This window comes from Pleurodeles waltl, chromosome 10, assembly GCF_031143425.1.
Source record: "Pleurodeles waltl isolate 20211129_DDA chromosome 10, aPleWal1.hap1.20221129, whole genome shotgun sequence".
In the NCBI taxonomy this organism is placed as follows: Eukaryota; Metazoa; Chordata; class Amphibia; order Caudata; family Salamandridae; genus Pleurodeles; species Pleurodeles waltl.
The window spans coordinates 54,630,274-54,650,768 of NC_090449.1; the positions used below are offsets into that span (position 1 = coordinate 54,630,274).

Below are 20,495 nucleotides of genomic sequence, written 5' to 3' on the forward strand. Positions count from 1 at the left end.
GTAGACTGTTGCCAATATGGAGATTCAAATATCTTCCAACTTTAGGGGTAACAGATGTTGGGTGTCATGTGTGAACTGTGTGAAATGTAAGATAGTAGGCTTTCAATAGTTACCTGGCCAGTGCAGGTAAACCTTGCCATAAACAAGTCACAAAGATAAATTATACTTTTTCACCCAGATTTCTAAAGGTACTCACTCAGGGAGAAACCCCTAGATGACCCAAAACAAAGCACTGCACAGCTAAAGTTTCACCCCGGGGAGTTTCTATTGCTCACTTCATGAGCAGGGGGTATAATGGATTAAGGGCTCTACCATGTATCCATGCGTAGTGCACGAATGCACCAATATGGGAGACTGCATGATTGGGTCTACTCCGTCAGGTCTGAAATTGCCACTGATGATAACAAATCTCCCAGCTGTGGAGCACTAGCTGCACAGAGTGTTTACACACTGGGTAAGATTTTCCTTCATACAACCTCAATTACTAAGGAACAGCATTATTGTTTTGCCTTCCTACAAGGATGTCCTTATATCTCCTTGTCTTGATGAGACCAATATCTAGCAGAAGGGTTTGAACCATAGGAGAATAAACAAGCCGAAAGAGCCTGATTGTGTAACAGGCTAGGATACACGAGGCCTGAGAACTTAAAAAATCATGGTTGTTTTATTGTTGTACCATACATTCTTGTTCTTGTATCTTCCTTTGATTGTATTTAGTGCTGACTAGTGGTTCTACTTACTTGGGACATGTTGCACTGTGTGGGTTGGTTGAATGTTTATGTATGAACTGCTATGGTAACTGTGAAGTTGATTGATGGCCATTCTATTGATTTTCATGTTTTTACATGAATTGAAAACGGTAATGGTTGCTAATAAATTCTAAGTGGATCAATCAATAACACCAGTGAGAACCACTGTTGCATTGAATGATTCTGTACCCATGTGCCCACCTCAGGGGTAAGGGTTGCACTTTTGAAAAGGATATAACACCATGTTAAAGCAGCAGCATTTTTTTCTGTGATTGTTTTTGTAATTATCCTGCATGTTTTTGTTGTTTGTGTGTGTTTTTGTGCATGTGTGCTTGAGTTGATGGAAGAATGAGTCAGTGGGTGGATGAAGGGGCACATGAGTGCAAAGATCAGTGACAAAGTCCATGCATGATGAGGAACTGAGTAAGGGTTGCACTTGTGAATAGCAAATAACACCATGTTAATGCAGCAGCATTTTTTCTATGTTTATTTTTGTAATTATCTGGCATGTTTTTGTTGTGTGTGTTTTTTGTGGATGTGTGTTTGAGTTGATGGAAGAATGCGTCAGTGGGTGGATGAAGGTGCAAATAAGTGCAAAAATCTGTGACACAGTCCATGCATGATGAGGAACTGAGGCCCTCATTAAGAGTGTGGCGGTCAGACCACCACATTACGACCGTGGCTTAGCCACTATAGTCAGACCGCTGACACTGCCAAATTGCCACCAGCCGACAGCCTGGCAGTCCCAGCAGTCGTAATCCACCAGCAGGGCAGTGCTGCTTGCAGCGCTGCCCTGCTGGTGGATTAGGAATTCCCATTCCGCCAGCCTTTCCATGGCGGTCCGACCGCCATGAAAGGTCTGATGGAATGGGGACATTGGGGACGCCCATGGACAGCCCCATCGTGCTTTTCACTGCCTGAATTATGGACAGTGAAAAGCACGACGGGTCTTGTCACACCCGATGCACGGGCACTTTGCCGCCAGCTCAATTATGAGCTGGTGTCAATGTTAAGACGCTGTTTCCCACAGGGCCAGCAGGTGGAAACGCTGTTTGTGCCCGCTGGCCCTGCGGGTCAGCGGGCGGGAGACCGGCATGCCGGTCTTCCATTTGAATGAGTTTGCCACCCGCCAAACTCATAATGAGGGCCTGAGTGTCCAAACGCATCAGTGACTCAAGTGGCTTGCTGTACTTTGTTTCCTTCTTTTGTGCACAGCTCCTAATCAAGAGAAAAAACACACACTTTATGCAGATGTGTCTGGCTGTACTTAATAGTACTGGCCTTGTCTAAATACAGCTGTGATCCTGTTAATGAGCTAATTTTCCATTGGTGTATGTGGATGTTGAGTACTTCCACACTTGTCTTTCAATAGATTGGTCGAAAAATTATTATATTCATCTTAACGCTGAATAAAATCTTGGACTATCAGCAGCATGTACTGATACTACTGTACTGATTCCCAGGTGCAGGTGCCATTTTTTGAAACACATCTTTCTTTAAGCGCCTTGTCGGAATCTCTGTCTAAGTCCATTAGCGGGCAGGTAGTGGGTGCACATTGTTCTCCTGAGCAGAACCAGATCTAAGGCAGAGAAGGGAAGCAACAGGAGCATAGTGAAGATTAACTTGGTTGTTTAAAAACATTACTAACAATAGCATTGGTTTGGTACATTTTTGATTTCAGGGTGGTTTAAAAATTACATTTTCAAAATGATTCCAGACTCTCTAGGAACTCCACTTTGCCGCAGTCAAAATGTAGACTTGCCCTCATTCAAAATTATGTTGTTATATAAAGATGTGCACATGGGCTTTAGTTTCACAAGAACCCCCTTTTCTATGGTGTGATTTTGTGTGATGAGGCCTAGAGAAGGGATTCACTAGAGACCCCTAGCTGAATTGCTAATCCATAAAGGAGAGCAACTGAGCTACAGATTGCACAATAAATCTCACTAAGCACCCCTTCTATGACCAGCACATACAGAATTGGACCTCCCCATCTGATCAGCATTTCTCTCTCTTCCAAATTAGTCTTCAGCATCTAAAACTAAATACACATTGTGGTGAAGGTGATGTTCAGCAAAAAGGTTCAGCTGCTTGAGACATAGAAGCTTTGGTTGATGGATCTGTTCCCTGTGGTGTTTGTGATGAGGGTTGTCTGTCCTCTATCTTCCTCCTTCTTAGGCTAGCTCTAGATGCACGTCCTTCCATCAACTTTTGCAGTAGTTTCTTGCCTCATTTCTCTCACTCCCCACCTCGTTCCCTCTTCCTACTCCCTTTCTTCTTCACAGCATGAATGCATTTCACATCGAATCAACCCACCGTGCAGTTGCATCCAGCCGAGTAGGCTCCATGGATACCCTTGATTTGATTGGCTGAGAGCTGACTCCACAGACTGACATAGCTGCATGCATTCAGATACATGTTATCAGATGTGCTGGACCCTCTACCTGGACAGTGGAAAAAGTAAACATACTCCAGTATTTGTTAGCAAACTGTATCCTTTCTAAGTCACTTTCTTTCCTTTTAATGTTTTTTCAGTGAGTGTTAAAAGATCTGCTTGCAGCAAGAGTTAGATTCAAACATATGTAACAAAACAGCAAAGTGATCGAAGAAATGACTGAACTAATCTCAGCTACTTACAATCACTCAAGTTGACTTTCCAGGCCACTGATTTTTGCCCACAATGCTACTCTAGGCAAACATCAGCCATATTCAAACCATTCTTGTTCTCACTCCAAAAGGAACATTGCGGTCCAAACCACCAGGCCATATCCCCTCCAGATGGGACAACAAGCATCCCTAAACTTTTTTTAACCTATTTAGGCTTCATCAGTGAGGTATAGCCTGATCCCTGTGTTGCCGTGAGCATGAAATCCATGACTGGGCATTCCCGTAACACTTAAGGTGTCTATTGCAATGATGAAAACAAAATTACAAATGGCAAAATAGTATGTGAGAAAAAAGCTGAATGCTCTAAAGTTATCAGCCTTGGACAGCAGACTGATCTCAATTGAAATAAGTGTAACACAGGCAGCAGAGTACTCTAAAACCTAGGGAGTAATATAGGGAATTATTTAAAGTGAGGGAAGGCACACATAGGGAGAGGTTGACTCATCTGAATGAAAGAGTAGCCACTTAATCTACAGGAAGGTATGTAGATCTTGACAAGACAAAAACTAGCATGGTGATGAACACATTTGTAAACCATGCAGAGAAATCAGTAGGGATGATTACAGGGAAAGAGAGGCCAGTGCAGAAAAATAAAATGCAGAGAAAGGTGAGCAGAAATAAATGGGATGGCAGGTGGTAGATGAGTAGGTAATATAGTCAAGAAAATGGAGGTTCTGTAGTAAAGAAAAAAGATCAGGGTCAAGATAACAGTAATAGTAATGGAGAAGGTAAGACAATTACATTTTCCAAAATTACAAAGGTTAAAGTGACATTAGAGGGAGACAGCAGAAATGTGTGCATCAAATATGGATCAGAGTGAATCAGAACATCTAAAATGCAGGTGAGGCTGAAGTATGAGGTGGATTACGGGAATAATTAACAAAGGTGGAAAGGATGAGGAAGAATCTGGGAAACAGAATTGAGACCTTTGACTTTAGAAGGGTGTGAATGGGGTGCATGCAAAGACATGTAGCAATTGGTAGATGGGAGACATGTGGAGGAAGGTAAACTAAGCGAATAGTTGGCAGTATCAGTGTGAAGTTTGAGAAGATTCAAGGAAAGCGAAAATAAAAAAGAGAATGTTTGGGCCTAATTAGGAATCTGGTGGTCACTTGACCGCCATACTCTCGGTGGTGATCCGGACCGCCGCTGCTGTGGTGGTCCGACAGCCACATTACGAACTTGGTGGTCCGACCGCTAGGGTGCCACCATATATGCTGGGATTTGTTGTTCCAATGGGCTGATGTGGGTGCAGGTTGCAATCAGCCAGGGCAGCTCTGCACTAAGCTCTGCCCTGCTGATTATAACCTGGTTCTCCACCAGACTTTTTATGGTGGCTTTAATGCCATGAAAAGGCTGGTGGAGAACAGGTGCAGGGGCCCCCCTGCCCAGCACCCTCATAATACGCACTGTCTGCTGTGCAGACAGCACGCATTACGTGCTAAAGGCTATAAGGTTTGATATATGAGAAGTGAGAAGTGACAGCTGCACCCATATATATGAGCGACATAAACAAAAACAAATTACTTGTTAAATATAATGATGATTTTACAATGTTTGTTTTGCTGCATTTAAGTATTAACTTTATTGGCATCTTGCATTTGGAACAGAAACATGTACGTTGAATAACAATTTGGTACACTTTACTATAAGGGCTTTACCCTGCTCCTCTAATGGGTCTTCCAATTCTGCTCTTGATGCCGACTCTTGTATGTCAACTTGTAGCATTACAAAAAGGAAAATATTGTCTTGGAATGTGGCTGGCATCAAGAGCAAATTATCTGATCCGGACTGGGGGGCTTATGTTGAATCTTTTTCCATATGTGTGTTTCAGGAAACTTGGGCTATGGATTGTGCGTACAGGCAAGGCTATTGCTGTTTCACTAAAAAGGCGACTCCGTCCATTAGGGGAAGGGCGATTGGGGGTCTTTGTACGTGGGTCAAGTTGACTGAAGTGGGCAGGGTAAAGGAAATCACTATTGACTCTTGTGACATCCTTGCAATAGCAATATGGCGTATTACAGGCAACCCAGTGTTATGTATTAATATTTATAATAGGCCTGGTCCACTTAACCGTCAGTCTGGTACTATTCATCTGTTGCACAAATTTTTATCCGATCTTCACCCTAAATATTGTATTAATATTGCAGGTGATCTCAATGCCCAAATTGAATTTGATTCAGCTTTTGTCGAGTCCATCCAGGCCGAAGATGAAGTATGGAATCTTCCCCCGCTTTCAATCCAGCCAGTGTCATGTACTCCTCCCCGTAGGGTCATGCAGATAATAGACCTTGTAGTAACTTATGGCCTGTGTTTTGGAAATGTCCATTTTTTAAATGACAATTCTAGTCCCACCTTCTATAGAGGCCACTATAGTAGCACTCTGGATTACGTTATTTTTGATCTGTGAGTCTGGCATTTTATAATCAATGTTGAGGTTGGTTCTCGGTACACTAGCGACCATGCTCCCTTACAAATTGAATATAATGCAACTCTTTTTTCAGGGCTCACTCCACCTTATGTTCTGGATGCTCCCAATGATTGGCTGGAATTATCCAGCAATAGGCGTGTGGTGAGATGGTCCTCGTTTTTGAATTCCAACCTGCTTAATGATAAGCTTTATGACCTAGTCTCTCGCCACCAGCTTTCTGATGACTCTATTGTCTTATCTCCCTCAGAAGTTATGTCCTCTCATGCAACTCTTTTTATGGATCTCAAGGAGCTTTTTACTAAACCCCCCTCAACCCAAAACAATACCTCCTTGTCCAATTGTAAGTGGTTTGATAAGGAATGTCGGGAGGCTAAGAACCTCTTGTCCAAAGCTCTAAAGCTAAAGAGCCGGGATGCTATCATACATGCAAGAAGGAACTATGCTTCTACTTGTAAGTCATCTAAACTCAAATATGAAGAAAAATTGTGGGAGCGTCTGCTGGAGGCAGCTAGTACCTGTGACCTTAAACTTTTTTGGACCTTGGTCTCACGTATAGACCCTGCCCTTTCATCTACTCCTGAATGTCACATTGATGCAGAATCCTGGCTCTCCCATTTTTGGGAACTTTATGGGCTTTGCCCCAATCTGAACAACTCTCCTATTGATTCTTCACTGTGCTTTTCCCCTATGCCACCCTTTACCCTAAAAGAAACTGAGTTGGCAATCCGTGCTCAAAGAACAGGGAAGGCTCCTGGCTTAGACAGTGTCCCATCGGACCTGTATAAATCAGATTTATCTGTTTGGACTCAGTACATTAATAGGCTATCAAATATTGTTCTGATAACTCGTTCTTACCCAGATACGTGGAAGGTGGCTATTATCGTCCCCATACACAAAAAGGAGATAAGAGCTCCCCTGGGAACTACAGACCGATTAGCCTATTAGCTAACCTGCAAAAAATATTCTCTTTCCAGTTGTTATCCAGATTAAAACTCTGGATAACAAAAAATCAGTTTTTAAGCCATCTCCAGGCTGGTTTCCGGGACAAGGTCAGTACCATCGATCAGGTCTTCTGATTTACTACCATCAAGTGGAAGACCGTAGACGCAGACAAAGGCCATTTATTTGTGGCCTTTGTCGATTTGAAATCTGCGTTTGACCTTGTCCCGCGTGCTAAGCTCTGGGAGGTCTTGAGCAACACTGGAGTTCCGGGTTCTTTGATTAATGTTATCCAAGATCTTTACTCTGACAATTACGCCAGAGTGCGCTGGGGTTCGGCTGGTGACTTGACCCCAGCTTTTCCTACAACGTGAGGTGTGAGGCAGGGGTGCGTCCTTGCGCCCACCCTATTCCTATTGTTTATTAATGCTTGCATCCCATACCTCTCAGATTGTTATGGTGATGCCCTGAATTTGGGTGGCCAGAAGTTCCCCTATCTACTGTTCGCAGATGACACCCTGCTACTCTCACGAACTGCTGTGGGCCTTTCCAGATTGCTATCACGATTTTTTTAGTTTTGCAAAGACCATGGGTTGGAAATCAACTCAGCAAAAACAAAGTATATGGTCTTTGGGGACAGTAGGTGCAAAATGAAGAGACCAGTATACCTAGATGGTACTCCCTTGGAAAGAGTGGGCATGTTTGACTATTTAGGTATCAAACTGGAAGACTCACACCTTTGGCATGCACACCGCCAGAAATCCTTATTGTGCTTGAAGTAAAGGGTGGGTGGCATGGTAAGATTTGCTTCTAGCTCTCCCAAGTTTGCAATGTCTCCCGCTCTTGAAATATATAAATTCCAAGCCCGCGGGGGGGCCTTATATGGTGCTGAACTTTGGGGCCATTGTAACCTGGTGGATTTGGAAAGGGCGGAAAATCAATTTTTGAAATCATTGCTAAAAGTTCCTTCTAGCACTCCTTCTCTGCCCATCCGTATGGATCTAAATCTTTTTTCTATTTCGCAGATTGCTGCTTTAAGGCCCTTGCTATATTGGATCCGGCTCTGGATAACAAATTCCCTTTCTCCGTTTCGTTGTGGCTTCTCAAATTGGTGGGCAGTAACACTATCAGCAAAACGAAATGGTGTACTTACGTCAAAGAATCCTTATTCCATCTAGGTTTTGGGTCCTATTGGTTGGACCCTTCTTCTATTCCTAAAAATGCTGTGCAGCTACTGAAGGATGCTTCCTGGCACAATGCTCAGATTGTGCAATTTACTAAGATTGTTCCGCTGTCAATGTCTGATAATTATTTATCACTCAAATGCCACTATGAATTTGAGCCTTATATGGATATAGCTCTATCTCCATTTGCGCAAGCTCTTTTTGTTAGATTCAGAATAGGGTCCCTCCCTTTGCGTTCCCTAACGTACAATTGGCATTGTTCCATTAATAGTTCTAAGCTCTGCCCGATGGGCTGCTAACGTGAAGAGTCTATTTAACATGTTCTCTTTTATTGTCATGCATATCACAAACAAAGAGTTTGTTGGATTATCCCGCTCTGCAAATCTATAGGCACCAGGTCTCACTTGTATGCTGAGAGAATCTTTAAATCTGATCCATCTGCCGAGGTAGTTTTACCAGTGGCAAAATTCCTCGAATCAATCTGGCGCCTCAGACTAGCAACTTTAAAGAATAAGACTGGGTAGCTAATTTTTAGATCTATGTATGTACTTTAATTGACCTTTTGATGTCTGATTTTAGTATTTAACTTTTAATACTAAGACACTGTTTTATTGCATCATTGAACACCCATGGGCATAGGGAATAGGGTCCTTGTTGTGTGGTATACCCTAAATTTAGGAGATATATATTGTGATCATTCTGTTCGAATCTTAACTTTTTATTATCTCTTTTATATTTTTACTGTGCTTATATTTTTTAGTGTTTTACCAATTTCAAAAACCCAACATTTATAATGCTTGTATTGTACTTTTATGGTATGTTTTTACTTACCGAAATAAAGTTAAATGATGATGATGATGATGAATAACAATTTGGTACACTTTCATTTACTGAGATTCTCTAAAGATTTTCATAATCATTACAAGAAGTGCCACATGTAATAAATGTGATGTGCAGAATATAAGAATATTGACAAGCCTTGTTGATTTTGGCAATTTACTGCCTTACTTAAATGATGTTTACAAAGTAGGTGCAACCAATCGATTTAAATAACATTTTATATATATAACACCCATTTTTTCAAATTTTCAAACAATAAAATGTATAATAACATCGATGTTAGATTTTTAAAAATCTAACTTTATTCCAAACAATGACAATCTAACTTACATTTCTAAAAATGCAAACAAATTAGAAAACAATTTTTGATTATGCAATATTATAAAAGATAGTTTGATTAAAAAATAGAGCATAATTATTTTTAATATCATTTAATTATTAGAGAATACTTTTTCAATAATTATGGATATGTAATACAATTACACATTTATGGTATGCTATATTTAAAAGAGTATTTTAAAGTTTAAATTAAATAATTACATATTAAACATGAAATTTCATTTAACTGCATTTACATATGATTAAAAAAGTGTTAGCATTTTTTATTTTGTATGTCTTATCAAAACTGTGATTTTTAAATATAATTTTTAAAGATTTTAAATAAATAACAAATGTTTTTTAAATACATGTGATAAATATTTCTATGCTTTTAATGATTAACACACACCTTCAAAACATAAAATTAAATTGTCTTAATTTACTAGCCTAAATCCAATAATGAAAACATTCGACAAACTAAGGAAACAGAGGCAAATATTTACTACACACAAGCTTTCCAAGTGCTCCAATTCTACAAAAATTGTGTAAACAGTATAAACTATGGAGTAGGATTTACTATTCTAGCTCTACTCTGAGTTACATTGAGGAAAGCACATATATGGGAAAGGGGGGATGATCTCAGATTTACTATTTCAACTCTAGTCCTACTAATATTAGAAGAACATGCATATACTCTTGAGGTAAGATTTACTATTCCAACTCTATCCCTGCAAACACTGGAGAAAGTGAATGTCATTGTAGGGATAAAATGTACTATTATAACTCAAATCTGACTGGCAATAAACATATATATATATATATATATACTGGATTTTCTGATTGCTACTCTTCATTCTGTCTCACTAGTATTTGCAAACTTTCAAAAATTAAGATGGTATGCTGATTGTAATTGACTGTTATACTTTCAACATATGACTTTTTATTCTGATTGCTACTCTTCATTCTGTCTCACTAGTATTTGCAAACTTTCAAAAATTAAGATGGTATGCGATTGTAATTGACTGTTCTACTTTCAACATAGGACTTTTTAATACCCATTATATTTGTATTAAAATGTATTAAAAAATTAAAACACATTAAATAAATATATTTAATATAAAATCATATATTTTGTTTTTTTCAAGCTTACACTACGAATTTTATTGAAAAGGAAAATCAAGTTATCAATTTATTTTTTACAAAACGTAGGGGGTCATTATGCACCCAGCGGTTGGCGTTGATATGGAGGAAAGTACTGCCAACATGCTGGCGGTACTTTTCTCCATATTATGACATTGGCTGAAGCCAAACCGCCAATTTACCACACCACCCGCCACGGCGGTAATGACCGCCGGGCTGGAGACTTCACTCTCCAGCCCGGCAGCCGTCACTTGCCCACCTGCAGGATCATGACCCCACCTACCGCCACGGTTTTCATGGCATCCTTAACACCACAAAAACAATGGCGATAGGCAATATCAGTAACAGGGAATCTGTCCCCCCCCCCCGGGGAGGGGGGCCGCACCTCCCTCCCCGGGTTTCTCCCACCATCCCTTAATCTCCAGAACCCCTTCATAAACGCCCCTCCCTTCACACAGGCACACACGCATACACACACCCATTCCAACATTCATCCACACATGCATACATCCATTCACACACACTGAAATACATACACACAGACACGCATTCACACAACTCAATATACACACACTCATACCCCCAAACATGCACACACATACAACATGCAACACACACCTGCATGCACGCACAGACATACACAAAACCCCCACCATAGACACACACACAACACTCCCCTCCCCCTCTCCTGTCAGAGCACCCGACTTACCTATAGTCAGGGGGTCCTCTGGCAGGAGACGGGACGGGGCCCTGCTGCCAGCAGCAGCGTCCGCCAGCAGAACACCGCCAGGCCGTGTTATTCTCATTATGCGTCCGGCAGCGCTCTACCGGCGTGGTGCTGCTGCTGGCAGCAGCGCTACTTTACCGCCATCCGCCGGCATGACCACAGCCGGATATCCGCCATCCTCCGCAGTAGGCGGTTTTTACCGCTGGGGTCATAATGACCCCCTTAGTGTAAAAATTTAAAAAAGAAGGAAAAGCACTACCCTGAATATTCAGGAAAAGTACTACATTAATAGTAAAATAAATTGCTACCATTTAGATCCCCAAATATGTTGGTAAGTTAATCATCCAAAAAAAGGAAAATCATTTTCTAGTTTTTTATTACATTTTGCAAATTATTTTAAAATAATAAATACAATTATGAAAGTGTAATCAAAAAATGTAATATTTATTAATGTCATATTGATTAACACCATTAAAATAAAACACAATCGACTAATACCCCACTAAAAACCCACAATCAAAAAAAATATAAAAAATATGGTACCAATCAAAAATTTAACATAATTAAAAATTAAGTGTAAAACAATAACATAATTAGGAACAAATTATATATAAGTATATCCCCAAAAATTAAATTGTAAAAAGAAATCTAAAATTAAGTAATTTATTTATAATATGTTTATGTATAAATATAAGTGAATAAACTACCATACTGCTTAGAACAATATTATATCATATTATATTTTGATATTCCATATTTGAAGCACAGATAGTATTTAGGAACATGGAAAAATGTGATATTCTGACAACTCCATTTTGGCCATCCATACTTTGGAGCCTATACTCAGGTATGATTACCCCCTCTTCCTCCAATGCTGCATTTATTAAGGAAAAAATGAGTTAATGTACAGTTAAAAAAAACTTTCTGTGCTGTTTCACAGAGGTAAAGTTAGACCTTTTGTCTAAGTTTAGAGCAAAAGTTAAACTTTACTAATTTTCGGTATTCAGAAAGGTACATTACAAGTAGTATCTTTACTTATGCACTCAGTGCTGAATCTCCACATTACGCCTGAAGTGTGGATATTCGCCTGAGTGTGGAGACTCCACTCCAGGAATGCAGAGATTCCTCCCAAACTGAGGACATAACGATGTTACTCACAACTATCGTTTGTGAATATCGAAATTTGTAAATTTAGACTTTTGGTCCAAGTTTACCTTTGTGAATCAGGCCTTGGTATCTTTAATAGTGTAGCCATCACAATCCACATCATCATTATGCATTACATATCTTCACATTAAGGACATTGGTAGTCTGTAGCTACCATTCATTTATGTTCAATTCTCATTGTTCATACAGACCACCCTTCAAATATTGCATGTGAGCATTACTTTTACTGAAGGACATTTCAATATGCAATTGGAAATTTTTTAGTTCTCTTTAGTATTGTGATAAACAGATGTTTGTTGGGAAATACATTTTTGTAGGAGTTCCAAAATATCTTTGGCCAAGATTTCTATGGAAAGAACATAATATAGGTTTCAGAGTTCATATTGTACAAAGCCAGGTCCTTCAGGCAGGCAACAGTCTTAGGCACTTCTCATTTGCCCCAAGTCATGGCCTTTCTACACATCTCTAATAGCAATGCACTGCCTACAAATTGTCAATTGCTTTTTGGAACAACTTCCACACATCCTGGGAGTGCCAAAAAATGGCACCACTTGTAATGGTAAGTCTGTTATCCCAGTCAACAACTGAAATCCCTGATTTCAGTATTTGGCAAACAATGGCACTCATGGGTGGAGTGGATAAACCCTACAGCCGGGACTTAGAATCTAGTGAGATCTGCATTTTCCCTCTTACCATATTTAATCAAATACATTTAACCATACGCCCTGAGACCATTTATCCCCATAGAGGTATATTTAGCTCATCATGTCTTTTATGACCATATTATACATATGTTTATTTTAATTTTTTAATTTTTATCAATCAATCATGCACAAGCTTTATTCGGTCATAAAACCATCAAAGCATGCAATCGTAATACTCCATATGATTACACAATTAAATAAGCTAAAAACAATTTAAAAAAAAGGACATCATACAGTACTATCAGTAAAAATTAATTGTTTCTCCAAGTCCTTACCCTAAAACATAGATAATTAGAACCAATAATCAATCAGATTTATATTTATAAAAAGGAAGAGAATATATAAATTACAGATTTTTTAAAAGACGAGTACGTGTGCCATGCAGGCACAAGGAACTTGCTAACTGCATGAACCTAAACAATAAAGGTGTTATTCTTTACAAATTCTAAGGGCGGTAACATGTGGTCTGATGCCCATGTTCTGACAAATTGGGCGAATCCACTTACGTTGTGCAAAAGCGTAAGCCTGGACATCAGTGTGTTACTGGCAGTGCCCTCCAGCTACTGGTAAAAGTCATTAGCGGCAAACACCCATTCCAAAAACAGACATACAGGCTCTTTCCCAAGGAGTCAGGGATGAAATCCAAAAAGGGTTCGTACTGGAGGCACCATTGGAAATCAAGAAATTGGTTGGTCAACCGCCCATGAGATATACCAAGGAGATAGTTGTTCCTGACATGGGACCAACAGGCTAACGTCGAAGCTTGCTTCGGGGCCTTCCCTAGGCCCTGTTGATTCTCCCAATATCTCCAGAGACCTAAAGTGAAACCAATTAGACACATGCCTAAACCATGGAACAGAGGCTGCATTTGGTCTATCCAAAAGATCAAGAAGTGAGTCCCTATAAGTAATAAGCTCCGGAGTAGTACAGATCCTTACCCAAGAAAGCAACGGTTGTAGGGCTAACATATCTGAGATACGATTAAAATCAAGATCCAGGAAGATAGGAACCAGGGGGGGTGCTACATGGACACGCAAGTAGTGCTCTTGCAAAACAGTTTTCACTCACAGACAGTTTTGGGGTTTTGCAAAAGCCCCACAACTCAGCCCCATACGCAGTGGCACATTGTGCTTTTGCCAAATAGATCTTAATAGCCGGAGAAACGGCTTTCGTGTCAGTGCTTTTGTGTAAGCACAGAATGGCTCCTGATCTATGTTGGTGTAGGGAGACGCTTTTACTATTCTGATCCTCCCAATGCAGTTTATTAGAGATCCTAATGCCCAAATAATCTATTGAACTGACTTTACCCAAAGGAACCCCAGCTACAGTGATCGTGCATCTTGTGGCTGGCCACGGGCTAAACACCATCAATTTGGTTTTGCTCACATTCAGTTTCCAACCCACGATCAGCGTAAAACGCTGTAAACTTATTTTACAAGGGTCTGGACACCCATTGGAGCCTTAGAAATGAGAAGAAAATCGTCTGCAAAGAGTAGTATGGGGACTTTTTGAGCATTTTATGAGGAGGCATCAGTCTGACAAAAAGACACAGCTTGGACCACCTCGTTTGTAGATAGGGTGAATAGTGTTGGTGTCAGGAAACAGCCTTGACAGACCCCCCGCTGGATGGGGATATGGGGGTCATTAAGACCCAGGGGTAATGTGGCGTCTGTACCGCCAACAGGCTGGCGGTACGGAGACCCGTATTACGACCGCGGTGGTAGCGCTGCGGTCGCACCGCCAGCCTGTTGGTAAGGGGAGACCCTGGGCCCCTGGGGGCCCCTGCACTGCCCATGCCCCTGACAGGGCCCGTGCAGCTTTTCACTGTCTGCATAGCAGACAGTGAAAAGCGCGATGGGTGCAACTGCACCCGTCGCACAGCCGCAACACCGCCGGCTCCTATGTTGCGGCCACATCCCCGCTGGGCCGGCGGGCGTAAACTAGGTTTGCGCCCGCCGGCCCAGCAGGGATGTTGTAATGGGCACTGCGGGAATGCGGCCGCATGGCAGTTACAGCTTGGCGGGCGGCAGAAGCCGCCGGCCAATGTTGTAATGACCCCGAAGGTCTCTTAGTTCACCCTGATTACCCCATCTCACCTGAGCATATGTGCCCTTGTGTAGCCGCTGTAGGAGATGGATTATGTTCCCTGGAAAACCTATATTGTGTAAGACATCCCACATTATGGTATTTATTTTCTCTGGCTAATTTCCAGTCCTCAGGCTCTTGGAAATTTGAGGGGAACGAGGGGGAGAATTCTTCTCCCTCAGTCTCCGATATAAAAACACATCTAAAGCTGTGGAGTGTTCATTCTTTAGATGTTTGTTGTTTGAAATGAAGCAATTACCAGTGTAGACGTCTCCCAGAGTGACAAGCTTTCCCTTGAGGTTTTTGTACCATCAAAGGTTCACAAGTAATGCCTAGTTTGGGGTTTTGAGGCATTTTTCTATGTGGTGACTATATTGTGTCCTTATATGCATGCCAACCTTGAGCATGGCGTACTGAGCAATTTACTGTATGAATTTCACATTATTTACAACTATGTGGCTGATCGAGGTTTTCTTTATCAATCTGGCCAAAGAATCATGCAGTCTCACCAGGTTGCCTGCTGTAGTCCCTGGTTTGGTACCTGCCTGTAATTTTGAAACCAGTGCATGGCAAACTGCACCTGCGCTATGAAGATTAAATTTCAAAATATGGCACTGTAAGCCTACCTGTTTATATGATGTCTGCAATATTTTCCAGCTAGTGCGCAGCTATTTGTCAGCCCACGCCAATTTGATCAGTAATTTGACCTGTAAGAATTGATGTTGGTCAAAGAACCCAAGTATTTGTGGCACCAGGATATTATGAAAGAAATATAACAATTGTTGAGTAATGACCATTTTGATCAATGCTACATTACCGGCTATTGTTATGGGCAGTTTGGTCTATTCATCAATGATGGATGATATTTTCTCAATCGTTTTACCATAGTTTTCTTTTATAATCAATCCATATTTTAAAGGCTCTGAATTCCCAGATATCTAATTGGCATCTCCTGCCATTTCAAGGTATAGCTCAATGTTATTGCTGTCAAACCACCAGTAAGTAGCGTCATTAGAGATTTTGACCAGTTTATGGTTGGCCCTGACCATTTGCTGAATTGGAAACTCTCCTCAATTATGGATGTTAGGTTGACATCTGGATTTTTGACTATTACCAAAACGTCGTCTACATATAGTGAACCTAAACTTTTATGTGTCCTAAATTGAATTCCTGGGAGGGTTCAAAGCCACACTACATATGAAGATGGCACCCCCAAGTGAAGCGCCCGAGCCCTCTGCTCCATATAGCAGCTTTTCCCTCAACCACGGGGGTCCTTTCACTTCTTGCACTCACCACATATCCGGCGGAACCCACGGCACAAAAGAAGTGACTAGATGAGGTGTTCAGGGGATGGCGTGCACTAACAGTGACCTTTGCATGCTACTGAAGGTGTGCACTGCCCTGTTATCCCACAGGTGGCACCCTTTGTCGAACTGTGGTTAACAGCATTCAGTGACTGGGGTGGTGATAATGCTGCTAGTGGAGCCCATCCAGTAAGCTGCCACTGGCCTGTTAAACAGCTGTCAAGGTCTTCAGGGGGGTGTGGTCTTGCGGGGGCTCTGGAGGTGCCATCCTCCTGTTCCTTTACTCTCTGGTGTCCAGGCCAGCCAGAGGGGGTGAAAAAGCAGCCACCATTTTGGAGTGGGCAGCTCCAAAAGGTGCTAGTGCTGCCAGATAGTTCTTACTGGAAAGCCTCCTCACAGGTGCCCCTCCATGTACCACTCTGCCTCTGCTGTTTGCAAACCCTGCAGGGGGCTAGCATCTAGGCAGGCAATATTAAACTGCCCAACAATGGAATAAGAGAGAGTAGGAGTAATCAAGGTGCAGCACATACACTCCCACACGTATAACATCCAACAAAGCAATGTGCTGGTCGTATAAAGAGTTATGGCTAACACCAATTGTGTTACCTAACAAATCTCAGACTGGAAGGGATATTCAGAATATTGGTGCAAGAGCCATCATCTCCCCCCATGGGGTGGCATGTTTCATCACTGGGCTACCTCCTTGTTGGGCCTGTGTTGCAATGTCCAACGGACCCCAAAAAACGGGCTCTTTGCTGGAGATATTTTCTTGATGATGCTGTTGAGAATTCTCTCAGAATTGCAGTGTTGATTGGATGTGTAGATTGGTCAACTCAAAATAATTAAAAGTAACTAGGGTACCACTTAACTCATTTCGAGAATGGATAGGGTCAGGTTTAGGTGGATCTACAATATACAAGAGGTATCTTTTTAAGCCCTTTTGTTCACTAAAGTGGGGATACTATATGGATTAAGAACAGGACCCCTCTGACTGTAGAGTAGGTGATAGGGTCCTGAAGTATTGCCATTGTTCTGCTAAGACACATAATGCAAGAAACATGTTGACCTTTAGCAGAATATAGGAGGACATCATCTTCCAACATATTCCTGCTTTATTTATTTTGAACCTTTAACAGGGATCTTTTCAATAAATAATTTTTAAGGGATACCCTATTTATTTTTAATACCTAAAGTTGGCCAACCTACATACCTACTCAACAATGGGCTTCTGAGATCATTCTCAGACTCAGCTGGCCTAATCAATAAAAGATATTTAGGAAGGAGCTGCTTTTTAGGGCCCAGCTGGGCATTTCAGCACCAGCCAATTGAAGAGCTAGCCCAGTGAGGAAGCATGCCTCCCCTAGGGGTGGGTGAGGTCTCTTGCTCTGATATTCTCCATAATATTAAACTGTCTACATCTGAAACTGGCTGCACTATTATCAGTGCTTCCTTCTCTCCATACTGCCTTTAGACATGGGTAGCTCCTCCGTTAGGGCGGAGAAGTGTCCTCCCCCCGCAGACAGCTGCAAAAACTTTACAAGAAAACAATAATAAACTGTATTCATTATCTTTTTCTTGCAAAGGGGTGGGGCTACGGGTGTGACGAGCAGTTAGGGGGAGAGCACATGTGTTTTTGGCCATCTGTCTCGGGCCAGGCAAACACACACGCGCAGTAGACTCTCTCCTGCCTGGCAACACAGTTGCCGTGCTGGAGAGAGCATGCACAGGCTCCCAGTCTGCCTGGGAGCAGCCTGGTTGGGCGATCCCAGCCAATCCTCACGCTGCTCTGTGTAGCGTCAGGAATGGCCACATGGCAGGGTGGGAGCCTGTGTCTGCAGTGACAATGCAGAGGAGACAGAGGAGAGGTGAGACACGGGGGCGTGCAGGTAAGTCTTTTTTTTAATTAGTTTAATGTTTACTCCCCCCTCTGTGCACCACTCGCCCCTTTCATGCCCCGCGAGCCGCCACTGCCTTTAAACCTTGTTTCCTGGACTCTAGTGACCCCCCTTTTTGACATCAAGCCTCTACTCAACTCGCCATTGCCTGGGGGAGGGCTGAGCCAGGCCCATTATACGAAGTCTCACAGTTGCTTCTTGGTATCCAAAAGCAGACGCTTCCCACAGCAATGAGGGATGTCCTGTTTATGTTCTGGTTCAGAGGGGGCCAAGACTATCACCCCTCTCCCATGCCTCTACGACCTGCCTCACTTATGACTACAGGAAAGGCACCACATCAGCTTACCTTTGCTGAGGCTACCAATGGTACTTAACTGACGCATGTACCCCACACCATGTTAATGCTGGATTCTATCATAGGTGCCTTAAAGGCAATACAAACCTCCATTGCTGCAGTTGAACTCTCTACCATGGAAACAAATACAGAACTCAAACTATTAAAATGAGACTTAACAGAACTACAAGAATGTCTGGAACATAAAAATGATTAACTTGATCTGCGAGTGATGGAAACCATGACATGGAGTACTGAATTCAGGAATACGCAGAAGAAATTGACAGATCTGGAAGATCGTAGGTGTAGAAAAAATTTCACCTCTTTGGTGATGAAGAGTCTGGCAACACTCAGGATGTCCCTCTGTTTCTCTGTTTTTTTCACCCACAACTACTGGGCTTCACCTTTTCACACCCACTGGAGTTTCAACAAGCACATTGCACCAACTCCTGGTCCTCATCAGCTCGTCAGGGAAAACACCAGATTATTGCCTGCCTCCTCCATTACCAGCAAGTAGGAATGTTCCTTTCAGAGGCTCGCACACTTTGCCCACACTCACACAATAACAGTAAGATCAGCTTTTTGGAGGACTACTAGTAGGAAACACATGTATTATGTCAACAATTTTAGACCCTGGATTTGGAACTTCAGAAATTAGATCTATGACTTGGGCTGCTGGAACTGGCTGCCATGCTGGTAACTGTTAATGGTAAGGTCAAGGAATTCCAAGACCTTGCAGACTTGGAACTTTGGGTGGAAAATGCTGAGGCTCAATACCAAAAAACATGAATACCACTCCATCCAATCATCTCACACATATAGAGACAACCATCAGGAGCAGAGACAAGGAAAGGGACCTGCAGTAGGATCATGAACATGATAGGGACAAAACAAGATCAACTTATAAGCTGTGGTTTTCGCCCACCGCCTGACAGGAGGATTGCCTTCCTGGACCTTCTTTTTCCTTGATTCCTTTTCCCACCCACTAGTTCAGACTGTTTTATTCATCCCTATCTTATATAGTGACAGTCACTCATGGTGACCTATCACCCCCACAAAAAGCTTAGTTGCTATTTTCTTTCACACTTTGACTCCATATGTTGTTCCCACCACCAGTGCTCTTTGCTGCATGTATACTACCACATCAGAACTTCCTTTGACCTACCTCCTACTCCTCACTCGATAGTTCACTATGGCTCAATACTGTGTTGTGAATTTAACTCTCTGGTCCCTCACTGTAAACAGCGTGACCCATTTTATCAAATACAAGAATGTAGTAGCCTTCTTAGGCTCATGAAAAATGGACACAGTGGAGAAATTAGAAACAATAAAACATGATTGGGTGGGTAAAATCATTCTTTCTACAGAATCAGATGCAGATCCACCTAGAACCTGGCCCTTCATGTCTCCCCCCCAGGAAGGACGGGGTGGCCATTCTGTTCCAGAAGTGGTTCCTGTTTCAGGTTCTGGACTGATGAACATAGATGCTATGTCTTTGCACAGATCAGAACCTCAGATCAAATCTTGATGATCAGCTCAGTGCATGCCCCTGTGAGTGTGAGGCACCCTTGGCTGGAAAGCCTTCACAGACTGCTGGTGGAGTTTGGCTCTAATAAATTCAACAATGGTGGTGACAGGAACTTAATTTTGAGCCCTTTTCTAAATGAAGCAGTAAGGCTGGATGTGAGACGTGAAGGAGACTGGACTGCATTCTGTGACCTGATGGACAACCACTCCCTACATGATATGTGGCACCTAATGCATTCTACAGACCAAGAATATACATACCTCTCTCCCACGTACAGCTCAGAGTCTTGCATGGAGTTCTTCCTGAAGAACACTGCAGCTCTGCCACCATGCACATTTGTGTAGGGGCAATATAGGCTCATTCCCCCATTGCCCTTATCTTAGATTTAAACGGACTCTGCCCAAATCCTGCATATGGCGGTTGAACTCCTCACGACTCAAATCACCAAAGGAGATATCCGGACTGAAGACTCTTTTCAGTGAA

General features: G+C 42.0%; 1 protein-coding gene across 1 annotated transcript in view; it reads right to left on the reverse strand.

Moving 5' to 3' along the window:
• Positions 1–1,634: 1,634 nt before the first annotated feature.
• LOC138260703 (metalloproteinase inhibitor 1-like) overlaps positions 1,635–20,495 on the reverse strand; it is a 74,361-nt gene continuing 55,500 nt past the window's right edge. The window contains exons 5-6 of the mRNA XM_069209200.1: positions 3,066–3,193; positions 1,635–2,328 (exon numbers count right to left, since the gene is read on the reverse strand). Of these exons, the coding sequence (XP_069065301.1) occupies positions 2,194–2,328; positions 3,066–3,193 (263 nt within the window). The 3' untranslated portion in view covers positions 1,635–2,193. The remainder of the gene's footprint in view (positions 2,329–3,065; positions 3,194–20,495) is intronic.